General features: G+C 33.8%; 1 protein-coding gene across 2 annotated transcripts in view; it reads right to left on the bottom strand.

Annotated features, from left to right (window-relative positions):
* ZNF280D (zinc finger protein 280D) overlaps positions 1 to 16,923 on the bottom strand; it is a 125,534-nt gene that overhangs the window by 43,875 nt on the left and 64,736 nt on the right. The window contains exons 12-18 of one of the 2 annotated variants that reach the window (XM_036840323.1): positions 15,925 to 16,059; positions 13,779 to 14,086; positions 13,165 to 13,305; positions 10,183 to 10,190; positions 5,790 to 5,844; positions 317 to 435; positions 130 to 166 (exon numbers count right to left, since the gene is read on the bottom strand). In XM_036840323.1, the coding sequence (XP_036696218.1) occupies positions 130 to 166; positions 317 to 435; positions 5,790 to 5,844; positions 10,183 to 10,190; positions 13,165 to 13,305; positions 13,779 to 14,086; positions 15,925 to 16,059 (803 nt within the window). Of the gene's footprint in view, positions 1 to 129; positions 167 to 316; positions 436 to 5,789; positions 5,854 to 10,182; positions 10,191 to 13,164; positions 13,306 to 13,778; positions 14,087 to 15,924; positions 16,060 to 16,923 lie in introns of both variants that reach the window. The other variant, XM_036840313.1, reaches the window with a different exon arrangement.

Genomic DNA, 16,923 nt, shown 5'->3' with positions numbered 1-16,923 from the left:
CAGCTTTAAAAAAAAACAAAAAAAAACAAAATACTTTAATATTTTTCATTTCTATTAATGATACATTTAAAAATGCAATAGTGCTAAAATCCATCAAAGTAAAATGCACTGAATAAAAATTAAACTTACTCAGAAAGATGTTCAGAAGTTGGGATACAAACAGAAACTGAAATTAGAAGAAAAGTATTATATTTAAAACAGCATATGAAATATGATGAGTGAGAAAAACGATTTAGTAAAGAGCACATATTGTGGCTGACCAATAATACCAGAATAAATATCAAAAATCCAAAGTAGAACAATTTTATATACGTACCTTTCTCTATTACAACTTGACAAGCATGAGTTTCATGTTGACTTAAGTGTGTAGCCATATTATCTAAGCCAGAAACATCAGTTAGGAAATCACAATTAAGGCACACTAGAGTAATGCCCCTATAAAAAACAAAGCAAATAGTATAAAAGAAAACGTTTTTATCTTTTATGAAAATCCACACACCAGTTCAATGAATACTTTTCCATGATTTGCTTTCTGTGTCATAACTGTCATTCCAATTTTTGTTATATAAACTTGATATAACTGAAATGATTCTCTAGAAAATGTCATAGTCATATTCAAATTATACTACCATTTATTTGCAGAAAGTATTTTTGCTTTATAAACTTTTCTCTCTCATACCAGTTACTGAAAGCTAAGAGTCAAGAGACCTACAGTCCAGTCTTGGCTCCACTAACAACATGCGTCACTTGGACAAGTCACAGTCTATTTGTGTCTATGCCCATCTGCAAAGCAAGAGTTCAGTATATATAAATGTACAATATATACATTAGTCAATGTATATTTACTAAGGCTGTCTTTACACATACTGTACTACTAGTGTACTGTATTGTGAATACAATGATGACCAAAAAATACAGTCTGTGCTCTCATGGAACATTTATCTAGTGTTTCTCTAGGTGAGGAAAAAATTAGAAATGTGAAGGCTTTAAAAATAGATCATGTCGTAGCTGCTATCGTTGTATACTATGTGTTAAAGATTTTCCCATATGTTATTTAGTTTATTCTCACCACAAGCATCCAAGGTTGGTATTATTCTCATATAACACTGAATTAACTGAAGTAGCTAATTCACTATTGAAGTCCAACGTCTGAGTTCCTCAGCATCCCAGTACTCTGAACTGGCCCACTTGCTTGGACCTAAACTACTTGTTCCCTTAACAAAACTTCACTGAGTACTGTAGTTCTTAAATATGTAATGATTATAAATTTTCAAAAAGGTTAGAAAGCAATTCCCATAGTCATCAATACATTTTTTTTGAATTCACGAACAGTTTTTATGCTTATTGGATCAAACTGTGTAGCATTTGCTATCTGAAGTATTTAAACATAATTGGCATATTATAGCATGTAAAATTGGTCTTAAGACTCTAATTTAAAATGTTTAAACTTTTAACTTTGAGTTTTATTTTAAAATATTAAGCCTGCAAAAATATGCGAATGTTTCAGAGAACTTAGAAAGCCACTATGTTTAATTTATTATGTTTATTAGAGTTAAGCACTTGGGAGCTTGTGGGTCAAGCATCTGAAGAGCTGTTTAAAAGAAAATCAAATATATTAAACATATAAATGATGTTACATTGTTTAAAGGTAATTGAAATGTAAATGAGACTTTTAAAAATTCTAGTCTGTTCAGCTTAAATGAACTTTATCAAACATTATTTAAAGGCCCGCTTGAAAGTGATTTTTTAAAATAAATCTACTTATTTATGGCTACGTCAGGTCTTCGTTGCTGCACGCGGGCTTTCTCTAGTTGTGGTGAGTGGGGGTTACTCTTCCTTGCAGCGCGTGGGCTTCTCATTGCGGTGGCTTCTCCTGTTTGGAGCACTGGCTTTAGGCGCACGGGCTTAGTTGCTCCGCGGCATGTGGGATCTTCCCGGATCAGGGCTCGAACCCGTGTCCCCTGCCTTGGCAGGCGGATTCTTAACCACTGCACCACCAGGGAAGTCCTGAAAGTGGTTATTAAATGTACTAGATTTCTAAATGGAATATTTTTAAGCTTAAGGAAAGTTAAGATTTAAATACTTAAATTTAATAATTACAGTCTTTTTCTATTAACAAACTGCCCTCAACAGACACTAAAAGTAGTCTCAGTGGTAAGTAGCTAAATGCCTATTCCACTCGACATAGTTAATTGGACCAGGGATGGAATGTCTAACTCAAGCCTTCTCTGAACAGGGATTTGTAATTGGGATATATAATCACATTTCTTGATCTGGGAAAATGTAGGAGGCTAGGAATACTATGTTTGGGTCATCAATAGAGAAAGCTGGTCTACACAGAGAAAGGAGACTGGAACCCATGCCCAGAGAAAATAATAGAGACAAAATCATCCTGCTTCAGCAGGTCAGACTAGAAAGAAGCTGTGTTAGTAACTGATGGCTTTCTGTTTCCCTTGGATGTTCTGGCTGTATCTCTTCCTTCTAGGGGTCCATGAGGGTCTTTGGAATCCTGCTAATAAATTATTTTTGCTTAGGTGGAAAAAAAATAGATCATGTAATGTGATCATTGTTATTGTCAGCTTATTAACAAAGCATAAATACATTTCTGAAGTTCATCACGTACGTTAAAATTTTAAATGTTTTACCAATATACAAATACAAACAAATAACATACCTTAGACTGACTTCTCCCCTAAAGCTCCACTCTAACAGTCTGCTGTATACTTTCCCCTAGATGTCATACTGGCACATAAAAAACTGACCTTCATAAAACTAAAATCATGTACTTCCTTCCCAAATTAACTTATCCTGACTGGCCTTTCTTATGATGTCATTTCCTCTGAAAATAAAGCTCAACCTATAGTTATCTCTGTCTCTTCTTCTTTAAACAGTCAGTATGTCAAGCATTTTATATCAGCAATTTATTGAGTACTTATTCTGTGCTAGTCTAACAATTTTAGACATACCATCTCATCTAAATCTAAACAACCCATAAAAGGTAGATGCTATAATTTATCACCTTTTTAATAGAGGATGGAGTTAGCTTAGTAATTTACCAAGGATACAGAGCTGGTAAAATCAAGACCAGGTTTGAAATCAAGCACTTTCATCCCAGAGCCCAGTTTCTTAAAGATGATATAATACTATCTCACCATTCTAACTCAAGTCCTTACTAGATTATTCATAACTACCACAAAAGTCCTAATCAATAGGATTCATGCATCTATAATCCACCCTATTGTTAAAGGTGAGAAGAAATTCAACCTTCCTTCAGTTTCACTCAATTCTATATAAAACATCAAAGGTTGTCCAGTGCCCTCCAAAATAAGTCCAAACTCCTTAGCCTTATTTTCAACGCTTTTACAATCTGGCTCTAAGCTCAAAACTATTGCCCCCGATTTCAATATTATTACTATAACTTCAATGCTCCATTCATTTACTACTACCATTCCCCCTCTGTACGCCTTCTACTTTTTCATTTCTGCACCTCTATTCATGCTATTCCAACTCAAATGCCCCTGTACCTCTTCTATCAGTATAAACAATACTTATCCTTTAAAGCCAAGTAAACTAACACCTATATAGATCATTCCAAGTAAAGTAATCTCGCTCCCCTTTGGGAAAAAAATAACCATTATTGCACTTATTAAAATCCCTCTTGCTTTATTGTGGTTAGTTACATTCACCTCTTATCTCCCACCCAATAAAATGTACATTCTCTGAAGGTTGGTTCCAAGACTTCTTCATTATTACTATTATCTTTACAGGATCTGCTACATTATAGACCTAATAGATACATAGTAAATAGCTAAAGAACAAATATTCCATTCCAATAAAAGAATAACTACAAAAATTATTGTTCTATACAATTATAAGTTTCTATGTTCCATTCACAGAAATAGGCAAAATTTCAATCTGAGACTTACTCAAGTTGAGAGAAAAACATCCAGAGCTGTAAAATCATATGATTCATATTAAAAACCAAACAAACAACTGAGCTTAACAATAGTGAGGGTGAAAATCAAAAATCTCATCTTTTGAATGCAATAAACTCTGTCATTCTTATAAAAATTTTCAGTATAGGCAACCTCTAATATAGCTTAATCTATTTCCTTGAATTCAGTAAATGTTTTAAAATTAGTACTAATATATTTTTAAAACTGAACCAAATTTTTCTCTCCCTGTGAGCTACTGGTCCAACATCATAGATGGGACCTACTGTCCACATAAGTCATTTTCAATACATACATTAATTTATTCAACAAATATTTACTGGGTGCCTAATCACTATCAATGCCTGGCATAGACAAAAATCCAAACCACACACATTCTAGTGAGAGGACACAGAAAATAAACAAAGTATACAGTGAATGAGATGATAGAAGATGATCCAGAGAAAAATGAAGCATAAAAAGGAGATAAAGAGCACTGGGGTAAAGCACAGGAGAAAGGATATAATTTTAAATCAAGTGGTCAAGGAAAGGCTCACTCATCAGAATAAAGACCCAAAGGAGATAAAGGAGCTAATCATACAAAAATCTGGGAAAGAGCAAACTAGTCACAGAGAATAATAAGTACAAAGGTCCTGAGACATAATATCATCCCCTCTTCCATCTTTTCCACTAACCCAAAATATCAAAACAAGTATTGGTTAACCTTATCTATATAGATTAGCTTGGTGCAGCAAAGATACTGATATTTCAGGTAGCAAAGGCAACATGAGCAAAAATAAAGAGCAGTGGGGTCTAAAGAAATCAGAAGAATATGAAAACACGGTGCTCAGTGAATTCTGAGTTAAGTGTGTGGTAAAACCAAATTCTCAATGGTCCTCAGAAATATCATCAAACAGTTTCTTTCTGCACAGTAAGCAAGTTGTACACTTTCTTAATTTGAAAAGGAAAAAGTAAGAATTATACAGACTACATACTAATTCAAGAATTCCAGTGGTTTAAGAAATTTACTTCAAAACTGAAAAAGTGTTAGTCACTTTACTACATATTTTAGGTATCTTTTTTTAATTCAAATATTGTTGGACAGCCCTATTTTTGTTCTCATTTTACAGTGCAAATACATGAAGACTTCATCTTGACACCACTGGTCACCCCTGAAACAAATTTAGCGAGAGAATATAGGCTAATCAGGTACTTTGTAAAACACTCTGGCAGTTCCTCAAAGGCTTGACATAGGGTTACCATATAACCCAGCAATTCTAATCCTAGATATATACTAAAGAAAAATGAAGACATGTCCAAACAAAAATGAGTACACAAATGTTCACAACAGCAATATTCATAACGGATTCAAAGTTAAAATAACCTAAATGGATAAACAAACTATCATATATACATACAATGGAATATTATTCAGCAATAAGAAAAAGAAGCACTGATATATGCTACAAAATGGATGAATCTTGAAAACATTATGCTAAATGGAAGACACAAATCACAAAGGATCACATATTTTATCATTCCATTTACATGAAATGTTCAGAATAGGCAAATCTAAATAGACAGAAAGTAGATTAATGGTTGCTTAGGGATGAAAGGAGTTGCAAGGAAATGGAGATAACCACTAATGGGTACAGAGTGCCTTTTTAAAGTGATAAAAACATACTAAAATTAACTGTGGTAACTGCACAATCTGTGAATATACCAAAAACTATTAATTGTACAATTAAATGTGGAATTGCATGGTATATGAACTGTATCTCAATAAAAATGTATATACAAAAGATTTAAGTCATATAATTTTTCAATAGAAAAAAATTTAAAAGATCAACTAGTTACCTGAGATCTTCTGAATACTTCTTAAAGATACAAAACCTTTTACTTGGACGATTTACTATGAAAGCTGGGAGAGACAAAACAGATTTTATTAATTTACTATACAGTTTAAGTCATATTAATTTATAGCTATATATCAAGTCTATACTTAAATCTCTAGTTTTGAATAAAATATTATGATATAAATAATAATATAATGTTCATCATCTCTGTTTCATTCAGCATTTTAGCTTACGTTCCAACTTATCTATTATTTTCTAGTGAAATGTATTTCACTAACCATATTCTTATACGATAAGTACCTCACCCTCAACATAAAAAAAGGAAATACTCAAAGAGTTTAAAAAAGTAAAGTACATCAAATTATTTTCTTCAACTGTTAAGAGTTGAAAACAATTAAAAGTTTTGCTAATCACATTTTTGCTATAATATGAATGGTTACCAATAAGAATCATTTTAAAAATCCTTTTCCAACTTAACGTGTTTGTGTTGAGGAAGGGGAGTAGAATCCAAATTATCCCGGAAGTAAACAGTAGTTGAGCTAAATGCCACTGTTTACCATTTGTAAAAATCAAACATTTAGAATTCTTTCCAATTACTAGTAGAGGTTTTTTAAAACAAAAATTAAAGCAGAACTCTTGAGCTAAAACAATGCTTCCCCTAAGCACAGAACAGAAAACCCCTAACCAAGCTTTGTAGCCCATGATGATAGCTTTTACATTACCCTTTTTAAATCTGATAAGGAAAGCTTTCCTATACTAGGAAAACCAGGATCAGCTTAGCCACAGTACTACTTAGCACAGATAAAAGTGGAGTCATAGACTAGTAACATCAGCATCATCTGGGAGCTTATTAAGAAATGCAAAGTCTTGCGCCCCCCCCACCCCCACATAAGCTACTGAATTAACCTCTGGCAGTGGGGCCCAGGAATCTGTTTTAACAAGCTTTTTCAGTAATTCTTATGGCAAGCTAAGTTTGAGGAGCAGTAGCTTGCAATGATAGACCTAAAGTAGCCAACACACCAAGTCAATTCTAAGTCTCAGATACAAGGCAACCATCACCAGCAGAGCATGTATGTATGGGAAAAGAAATACTCTGACCAGTTATAATCCCCAGAGAACATTCTCAGAAGATTTCTGATAGTTATTTCTTCAATCTGGGGATAACTATTACTAAAGAGTTTATGAATTCAACATAACATGACAAAATAATTGAATGGTTTTTTTTTAGGAAGAAACCATCAAGAGGTTGGGAACCACTGAAATTATATGTAAAAATTGTGCACATAACTGTATTTCCTCAGAGCGTGTCCAAGATTTTATCTGATTCCCAAATAATGTGAACCAAGTAAATTATTTTTTTAAATGAGATTTAAAGTAACTTTTAAAAGCTCTTTCTTCCTTCTCAAACAGACTGTTCCGTTTCTTTATTTGGTAAGAGGAGAGGAAAAAATTACGTTTAGGGTCTTTATGGGCTTCCATTTCTGTCTATAACTTGTACCTTATAAAATGTTAGTACTTTTAAATTTTAGTTGTCTGAATCCAGTTTTAATTTAGAGTTCCTATCTATAAAAAAAAGACTATACTGTCATTTTATTTATATTTATTACACAAATTCCATTCTTCTAGTTTTGTGTATTATAGGAATGGAAAAGTGGATCTGTAGCTCACCAATAAAGAGGGGAAAAAAAACTACCTTTCTTCTTCCTATTAGACCTGTGTAAAGTTAATAACAATAGGGAAATAATCTAAGAAAGGAGAAAAAAGGTTAAGATTTTTATTACGATACAGTAAAACATAACATTAAAATCTAGGTTTTGAAAATTCACCATCTACTTAGACTATATATACATAATTATCAAAACTCATTAAGCTATTCTCTAAAAATAGATGAATTTTATTGTATATAAATTATACCTCAATAAGACTAGAGGCAAAAAAAACTCCCTTTGACCATCTTGCTTTGATATAAGTAAAAAGTTTACCTCTGAAGAAATACAAAGGATCCAACAATATTGACAGTATGCCTACTATTAAGACACCAGACTAGGGGTTGATGATACAATAAAGCAGGTTGTCTGCCTTAGAGTTCATGGTCCAGGGTTTGGGGGGGAAGGTGGTCAAAAAGCATCTGGCACAGAATAAACGCCTAATAAACATTTGCTAAACAAGTGAATACATATTCATTATCACAGGATAAACATCAACAGTGACACACACACAGTTTTGTGGTTGCATGAGGGAAAGCTGCAGGTAAATGGAGAAGTCAGCTAACAATTAGTAGTACATTTCAGTTAGGAAGGTCCATATACTGACTTACTCCAGTCAAAGCAAAGAAAATAAGAGTTGAAGGCTCTTGCAAAAGTAGTTAGGAATTAGATATTAAAAGGTCTTACATTCTCCAGAAAATTTGAACTTCATCTATTAATATTAGGAAGGTAAAGGATTTTAGGCCAAAAAATATCCTGACCAGATATTAGTAACAAAAGGAAGGAAGAAATGGAAAAAGGCTGAAGGGGTGGGTTGTGGACAGAAGACCATTTATGATGCCATCACAATAATCTTAACTGTTCTTCTAATGACTATTATCTAGTGCCAATAAATCTATATAAAATATATAATGAACTAAAGCATATCCTATAAAAATTAATTCAGTAATCTGTCTTATTTTTATATAGGAACAAATTGTTTTACCAGCTTTCTTTTTCCTTGGAAAATTTTTAAATCATCCTTCAAAGCCGAAATGAAATGTCATTTATACAATACCTTCTCATTTCTTGTTTAAAGAATTCATCCTTACCTTCTCTGGGCTCTCACAGTCATTTGTTTATCACATTAAGCTAGGTAAATATACCTCTCCTACTAAATTGTGAAAATTAAAGGCAAGGACTTTACGATACCGAATAATGACAATTTAGAAATAATACCTATAATTACTTGAATTTCTCCTAAGTGCAAATCATTTTATTAAGCACTTTAAGTACATTTCCTCTAATAATCACAGTAACTTTCTCTTCAAGAAAAGGAAAATGGGAATCAGTTAAGTAATTTGCCCAAAGTCACACATGTAATAAATAAATGGTGAAGTTTGGTTTCAAATCCAGATTTGTCAGATTCTTCACCACCAGCTTACCACACTTCTTAGCAAACAGTAAGCTCTGCTAGAAATAGAGATATTAGGTACTTATGGCTGTTACCTTAATTCTATTACACGTAGAGAAAAAAGCCTTCTTTCTTATACATAATGTTGAAGAATAATAGCAATATTACACAGTAATGCATTTGCATTCTTTCAGGTGACTTCTACTGCTACCTAAAAGCTATAAGCAAACAGGGTTCAATAATTTAAACAACCAAACCCAAATAATGCTACTTTTTAAAAAATCACTTAAAAATTATATGTTTAATGATGCTCTTCTTTGTAAGAGTCTTATTCCAAAAATGCTCCAACTGCGTAAGATTTTTTAATATCCTCTTTTGAGATTTCATTTAAAGGCTTTCTTTTATAATTACAATAATGACTCCCACTTGCTGTTTGTAATGTGCTAGGTGACATGGTAAATACAAAGAGCCCCTTCTTCTCAAGGAGATAATACAGATACAAACAAACATAACAAAAGGCAGAACAGGGGGCTTCCCTGGTGGCGCAGTGGTTGAGAATCTGCCTGCCGATGCAGGGGACACGGGTTCGAGCCCTGGTCTGGGAAGGTCCCACATGCCGCGGAGCAACTAGGCCCGTGAGCCACAACTACTGAGCCTGCGCGTCTGGAGCCTTGTGCTCTGTAACAAGAGGCCGCGATAGTGAGAGGCCCGCGCACTGTGATGAAGAGTGGCCCCCGCTTGCCGCAACTGGAGAAAGCCCTTGCACAGAAATGAAGACCCAACACAGCCAAAAATAAATAAATAAATAATAATTTTTTTAAAAAAGCCGCCTGCTGCACATTAAAAAAAAAAAAAAAAAAAGGCAGAACAGATGAATGGCACACAACTCAAAGCGAGGAATGATCCCTGTGAGTGGTTGTGGTGATCAGACACTTCAAAGAAGGTAAAGTGAAAGGAAGGACAGGGGCATTCCAGGGACTAACAAAGAATAAGGAAAAGCCACTGTCAAAAATGAGTATGGCAGAAAGTTTATTCTGGAGAAGAGCAGTCTGAGACTGGAGGAGAAAAGACCAATTGAGAGTACAGAGGTAGTATAGGATAGGGATTGAAGGGACTCATCCTCTGGAGAAAATGAAGTTTCTGTACATATAAAACTCAAGCCTGTAACAAGAATTCAACTGGGAAGAAGTAGTGGTTGGGCCATTCAATGGGAGATATCTAAGGCAGTGAGTGAGGCAAGGGTACATATGAAGTAGAGAAAAAGGAAAAGTGATCTACCAAACCCTAAGAGTGGCAATGGAAGCTTTCAGTTCCACATGAGGCTAACCATGAGTAAGACTGTGTGTCCTGACAATGAAGTGCAGGGTTGGGGCTCACTGGGAATTGGGATAAGGGTAGAAGGGAGTTGGGCTAATTGGGAATGTTTTAGAATAGAATGGATTTGGAGGTTTTATAGGACAAATGAGAAGCCTATGATAAATGGGAGAGGGAAGAGTAGAATGACCCTTGGCTTAGGAAAACACAAAATATTTTCCGACTTGATCCCCTATAAACTAAGGGCAGAATTAAAGCCGCATTTGGGGAGCCATACATTTGTCAAAGCACAAGAGACATTCCACACAGAAGTACACTTGGGAAAGGATGGCCGGGGCCTGGTTTAGAGGAAATGGATTATAGGTGTAGTCCACTGTAGTAGGTGGGAGGCAGAGAGGCAGAATGCAGAAGGTGTTGTCTCAGGAAGCCATGATGCACAGTGGCAGATCAAGAGAACTTCACAAGCTTAAGATACTTGCAACAGTGAATTTTTTTCCAGCTGGTATTCCACATCCACACAAATGATGCCCTGAAAGAGTTTTTGGATGGTAGTAAAGTGAATTCTGGAAAGATGATAATGTTTGGTTTATTTAGGTTCTTTTTAGATGCCAATGAGTCAAAGGTAAAAAAAAACCAAAACACGAAATAATTAGAAATACAGAGTTAGATCTCAGGAAAACTAAGGAATGAAACTGGAAGATTCAAAGTTGAAAGGTCAAAGTGACAGTGGTTACATTACGAAGAAAGGAAATGTAAGGAGGCGAGAAGAGCTGAAGGAAGAAAAGGCAATGAATAGGAGTAGGCAAAAAGGAAGAAGAAAAATAGTGGTAACGGTTAAACACAAGCTTAGGGGAACAGTTTCAAGTGAGTGACAACAATGACTCTAAAGAAGTCATAGAGTAGTAAGACTGAAAAAAAGTGAATAAATACGGGGATCAGTACTTGACAGATAATCTTTAAAGGGGCAGTGTTAGTTGGTAGGTGAGGATGATACTCAAATTAAAAGGTAAAGAAATGAATCACGAATGCTAGTAACAAACACTTTTTACAAATGTTCATGGTAATAAGAAGACAAGAGATAAGGAAAGCAGGCAGTAAGGACAAGTCTCCCTCATCTTAAAAAATATACCTGAAATCATTTGTAAGCAGAAGGAACCTGGTAGACAGAAGAGATGAAGTTGCAAATTAACTGAATGAAGTTGTGGAAGAACTAGAGGAGATAAGGGGCAGGGTTAACTTTGGAGAAGTAGAACATGTTTGATTTCTGAGGTTAATGCCTGGATAAATGTAACAGGAAAAAAATTTGACGCTGAAAAGATTAATTAAAAGGATGACCTCCAACTGAGTATTTGTAGGCCATGTTAATAATAACTAAGAGAAGCCGAAATAAAATCTTTAGAGTACCAAAAAAATGTTTAATCAGGTAAGAATAAAGAAGTATTTAAAAATAAAAAGATAGGACCCAACTCAAGTTAAAGATCATGAGTCAGAGCTGATTGAATCAAGCACTATTTGGGGGTCTAGAATTGAGCATAAAGTTCAGAAGAAGAAGATGGTCAAGTCTTTGGCCTTTATGCCAGGTGAGCATGACTAAATGTGTAAAGGATTCTAGAACAAAAACAAAGCAGCAATCAAAACAGATGACCCTGAGGGTGAGGATGACTATAGTTAGACAGGTGCTGCTGGACTGGAAAAAGAACTCAAAGCTCAGAAAGTCATTGGGAAATGGGAATTCAAAAGAAATGAACAGTATATATGACAAGATTAAAATAGTACTGTGGTAAGAAAGGGGGTACAACAAGTTTAAAGTTGATGTAAAGCACTGGCACTAAAGAAGTCAAGTTACCATAATGTCAGGCTAGTCATCAAGGGGGTTAAAAAACTGTGAGAGAGGTGCTGGAGCCATCAAGAAACGTGGGAGAGTCCTTGAAAGGAGTACCTGATAATGACCAGAAAGTAACACAGAGGTCATGTTGTGATCTATAAGAAAATCACTTTTATTAATTATATTCTAATTCTAACTTTTGAAAAAATGGAACCTCACTTTGAATAATCAACCTATCTGGCTTATATCTGAACAACTTTTGACTATTTTTTAACATTTTATTTATTTATTTTTAAAATGTTTTATTCTCATAATCTGTCGTTACTCTTTTTTTCTTTCTTTTTTTTTTTTTGCCATGCCACGTGGCATGTGGGATCTTAGTTCCCTGACCAGGGATGGAACCCACGCCCCCTGCACTGGAAGCGCAGAGTCTTAACCACTGGACTGCCAGGGAAGTCCCAATTTTTGACTATTTTTAAAAAAATAAAAATCCATCCTGAAGGATGCCCCAACTAATGAGATACAAATGAAGATAACATAGGCTATGAAGGCTTTCTCTGCATAAAATACTCAAATTATCTAAGTTGAATGAATTAAAGAAAAATAATTCCAACAATGGCATCATGACTGAAATAGTCTCTCATTTCACTGAATGAATGCAAGGAGAGATGGCTTGATGGATGGACAGACAGATGGATTACAGAGAAAAAGAGAAAGAGAGAGAAACAGACTCAATAAAGTTTCTAACATCACTGAAAACCCTGGAATCTCTCAAAGTGACTGCTTTGAAGAGAATAACACTCATGAGATTACATGTATTTGTTTCATAAATATACTTAAAACATTTACTTTTCTGTCTTTGGTAGTAACCATGTTTGAAAGTTCTACAGGAAAAAAAATTCCCATAGAAAAACTATTTTCCCTAACAAACCTATCCTAATTTCATTAGCCTAACTGTTCTTACAATTCGAGTTTCCAGGAACTTCATGAATTACTACGCCGAAAAATAGTACCAGGAATCATCTTAGAAGTTTTCTTAGAAGAGGAAAACTGACTTCTAATAGGATAACTGTTTTCAAAAACAAACTTGCTGAACTGTAATTTTAATTGGTAATTATAGATGTTTAACTCATCTTACCTCATCATATGATTCACATAGGCTTTGCTACAGCTAGTGTTGTATCTGCAAAAACTACAGTGGACATATGTAGGAAAATGGTTTGCAAAATCTTTTATTTCAGAACAACACTCAATGCACTTGTGAACTCCCCGACGATACCTTATAGAGATATAAAGAAAATGATAAAAATATATTTTAAAACAAAAATAATAAGGGACTGCCTTATTAATGTTGTTAATTAAAGCTAAGGTGTTTAAATTAACATCTTCAACAGAGACTTATAATTTGAAAAATCTGCTATGGAACAGCAGCTAGAATAAGTATAAAAAATCTAATATCAACTAATGTTTCTTACTGGAATAAAGGGATTAACCAATTGGTTAAATTAACCAATTCAAACTTCACAAGATATAAGCACAACATAAAACACCAGAGTAATAAATGAATATTATAGAAAAACAGTAATTCAAGTACTGTTCAACTGTTGTAAAAAATATTTTTTATTATTTGCTTGGCCTTAAGTGACAGTGTATAAATGTACAAGAGAGTTGTGTAATAGGGTAAATTTATATTAAATAAAGTTTTTATACATAAGACTATATTAGTATTGTGTATCAAGAATAAAAGATTACCTTAAATTCCTCAACGCTGTATTGACTTTACTTTTTTTATTGCTACTAGCCAATGTGCTTTGTTTCTTTTGCATATTAGATATTTTTGATTTGTATTTAGATTTACTTCCATTAGGCTTACTTGCATTAGGTTTACTTGCAATGGATTTAGTTATATTAGGTTTACTTGTGTTAGATTTTGTGGGATTTTTAGCAGTTATATTTTTAGTCCTTGGAGGTGAGAGCTGAAGGGTAGAAGTGCTTGCACTAATGGTAGGTGTAGTTGAAGATCCTGATTGAAGAGGGCCAACTGAAGCTCGAATAGTAACCTACAAAAATGAAGATAATATTTGCTTTAGAAAATTAATCACTGCATTACTGTTAAAATATCACTGCATAACAAAAAGTTAAACATCAAGTTTTTGGAAAGGGCAAGTATAAACTGTAACTGGGTAAGTCTTCCATTTATTCTAAATGTTCATATCAATTAAATGAAATTAAACTTGATATTTACTCACTTGTAATCTTACATTTTTGTACTGCTATCAGTTACATGTTAAGAGTTATTAATGATAATTAGCAGTTAAAGCAAATTATATGAATATTAAAAGAGCACATTCCATAGCTATTTCTATGCTCTGATATAACTAAAAATTCACAAACACAGAGGTCAAAATTTAAATCTCAAAGCCTAGAAAGGACTGTGTCATCCTTCGATAACTATAAAACAAACAGATCTACAGTAAATGTGACTTCTTTCCAGGGGCTCATTGGGCAGGATTTATGTTTACAAAGGTTATGTGAGGGGTTATATCAATTCACTATACTGCATGGCGAGCTTAATAATACTTAGAATTTCCTTAAAGGAAGCTAATACAAGACTTAACATTTGGTATTAAGAAATTAAATTTGCTGCTTGACAATGAAAAACACAACTGCCTACCAACTTTCTCATTAATCATTTGACTATACACCCTCCATGTATTTGAGGAACAGCCTATGAGGAAGTACCATGAAAAACATGTGCTTTAGTATCATACAAAGGCATTGGACTAGGAATCAAAAGACCTGAGGTTAAAGCTAATACTACTCCTTTCTAGCCATGTGACCTTGAATAAGTAACATCCTCTCTAAGCTTCTTTATCTATAATAAGGGACAATACTTCCCTCATCTACCTCACTGGCTTACTATATGGATTAAATAATAGAATATATGAATAAGCATACCAAAAGCCTAATTCTAAGGTGCTATAAAAACATTTAGTATCATTATTATTATTATTATTATTATTATTATTAAGGGAAAATATGAGAGAGGACTGCACTGCTTACATTAGTGTTCTGCATGTCTAGTCCCAGCATGGAATGAATGGATTGCAGGGAAGGATGCTGGATAGCTTCTCTTGCTCTAGGTCTTCAGAGCATGGCTTTATATTGTTTTAGTTAATTCAAATAACAGACATACCCACATTCAAAGGTAAGAACCCAAAGCCAAATATAAATGTTTTGGGGATTATTTCACTTTGGATTATCCATGCCTCTGTTTCCCTCCACTGGAGCAAATATTCAAGAGCTGACTGTGTATAAAGAAGTCAGAAAAAACAGAGGTATATAAGGCAAAAAGGGAAAAGTAAATTACAATCATCAGTATGCAGTCAGACATGTGTTTGCTCACTTAAAACATAATGCTATCCAGCAGCAGAACTTGCTTCTCTGAGAGTAGACTCAGTAATAACAATTTCAATAAACATCTGAGAACCTACAGCATTCAAGGCACTATACCAGATGCTGAGGACACAAAGATAAATAAAACATGATTCCTGATCTCAAGCATCATACAGTTTAACAGATAAAAATGACATATACACTGCCAACTGGAATAGCTCCAAAATAGCCTACGTAACATTGACATAACCCACTGACCCTCGAACAGTTAATCTAGTTACACTTTTTACAAAGGAATACCACTCTAGAGTTGCACACACTATTGACCAAAAAGCAATGGTTAGAAGTTTTATTCCTAAACACAGGAATGGTAAAACCTAAAATTAAAGTCTTAATTAAATCAGAAATCATTTTTAAAGTATTATATTCAATAAATAAAACCAGGCAGGAGTTAATGTCTATTATCATACAAAATGTTAAAATACAACATATTTGAACTCACTTTTGTTCCCGGAGGCAATCCTTCTAGCTGTTTAGGTTTTATAAATGTCCGATGATGCTGAGTCTTGTGATCCATTTTCTCTTTGCATGTTAAAAACTGTAGTCTGCATTTTGTACAACGATGTATTCCTTTTTTCTGTTTAGAAAACAGAAAAAGTGAAGAAAAATAATTTCTACAACCACAAATATTGTGTCCTGAAACTGCTCTGATTTAATTTTAATGATACTAATTTTAAAACTAGTATTTTACATCTCTTATCATATATAATAGCAAAATATTATTTTATTTTTTAAAACATTCTTTGCATTAGTATCTAGGTTTCAAAAATGTCTGTTACTATCCAGAAATTGAGCATGAAAGTTGCATCAATAGATTCTAATGAAAGTTCTCTCAATAGTGCTATGAAAGCTCCTTTCATTATAATTTTAAAGTACTTAGACACATGATACTGTGATAATGAACTATACTACATTTTTATCCTATAAAAGAGTAAATTCTTTTTAACTTTTGCTATTTCTAGTTGGTTGACAAGCTGGAAAAATAAATTCAAATAGCCAACCACAGATTTCAAAGAAAGTTGTTATAGCAATGGTTGTATAAAGCAGTGTTGTCTAATAAAACTTTCTTCAATGATGAAAATGTTCTAGAGCTGCACTGCCCAATACAGTAGCAACTAGACATATGTGGTTAATGAGCACCTGAAATATGCCAAGTGCAACTCAGCAAACAAATTTTAAATTTTATTTAATTTTAATTAATTTAAGTTTAAATAGCCACATACGGCTAGTGGCTACAACATTGGACAGTGTGGATATGGAAGCATAAATAAAAACAACTATTCCCAATCTACTTACTGGCTGATTCCCCTTGACTGAGTCCCTCCTCAAACTTAATCCTGTTATTATTCCACAGATGGGAAACAGGACCCAAGAAAAATCCAAATCACTGTACCATAGCTATTCAGTGACAATTGCCAGACACCTAATCCAGTGTTCTTTC

Source organism: Balaenoptera musculus, chromosome 2, assembly GCF_009873245.2.
Source record: "Balaenoptera musculus isolate JJ_BM4_2016_0621 chromosome 2, mBalMus1.pri.v3, whole genome shotgun sequence".
In the NCBI taxonomy this organism is placed as follows: Eukaryota; Metazoa; Chordata; class Mammalia; order Artiodactyla; family Balaenopteridae; genus Balaenoptera; species Balaenoptera musculus.
This window is presented reverse-complemented; position numbering and strand designations above follow the sequence as displayed.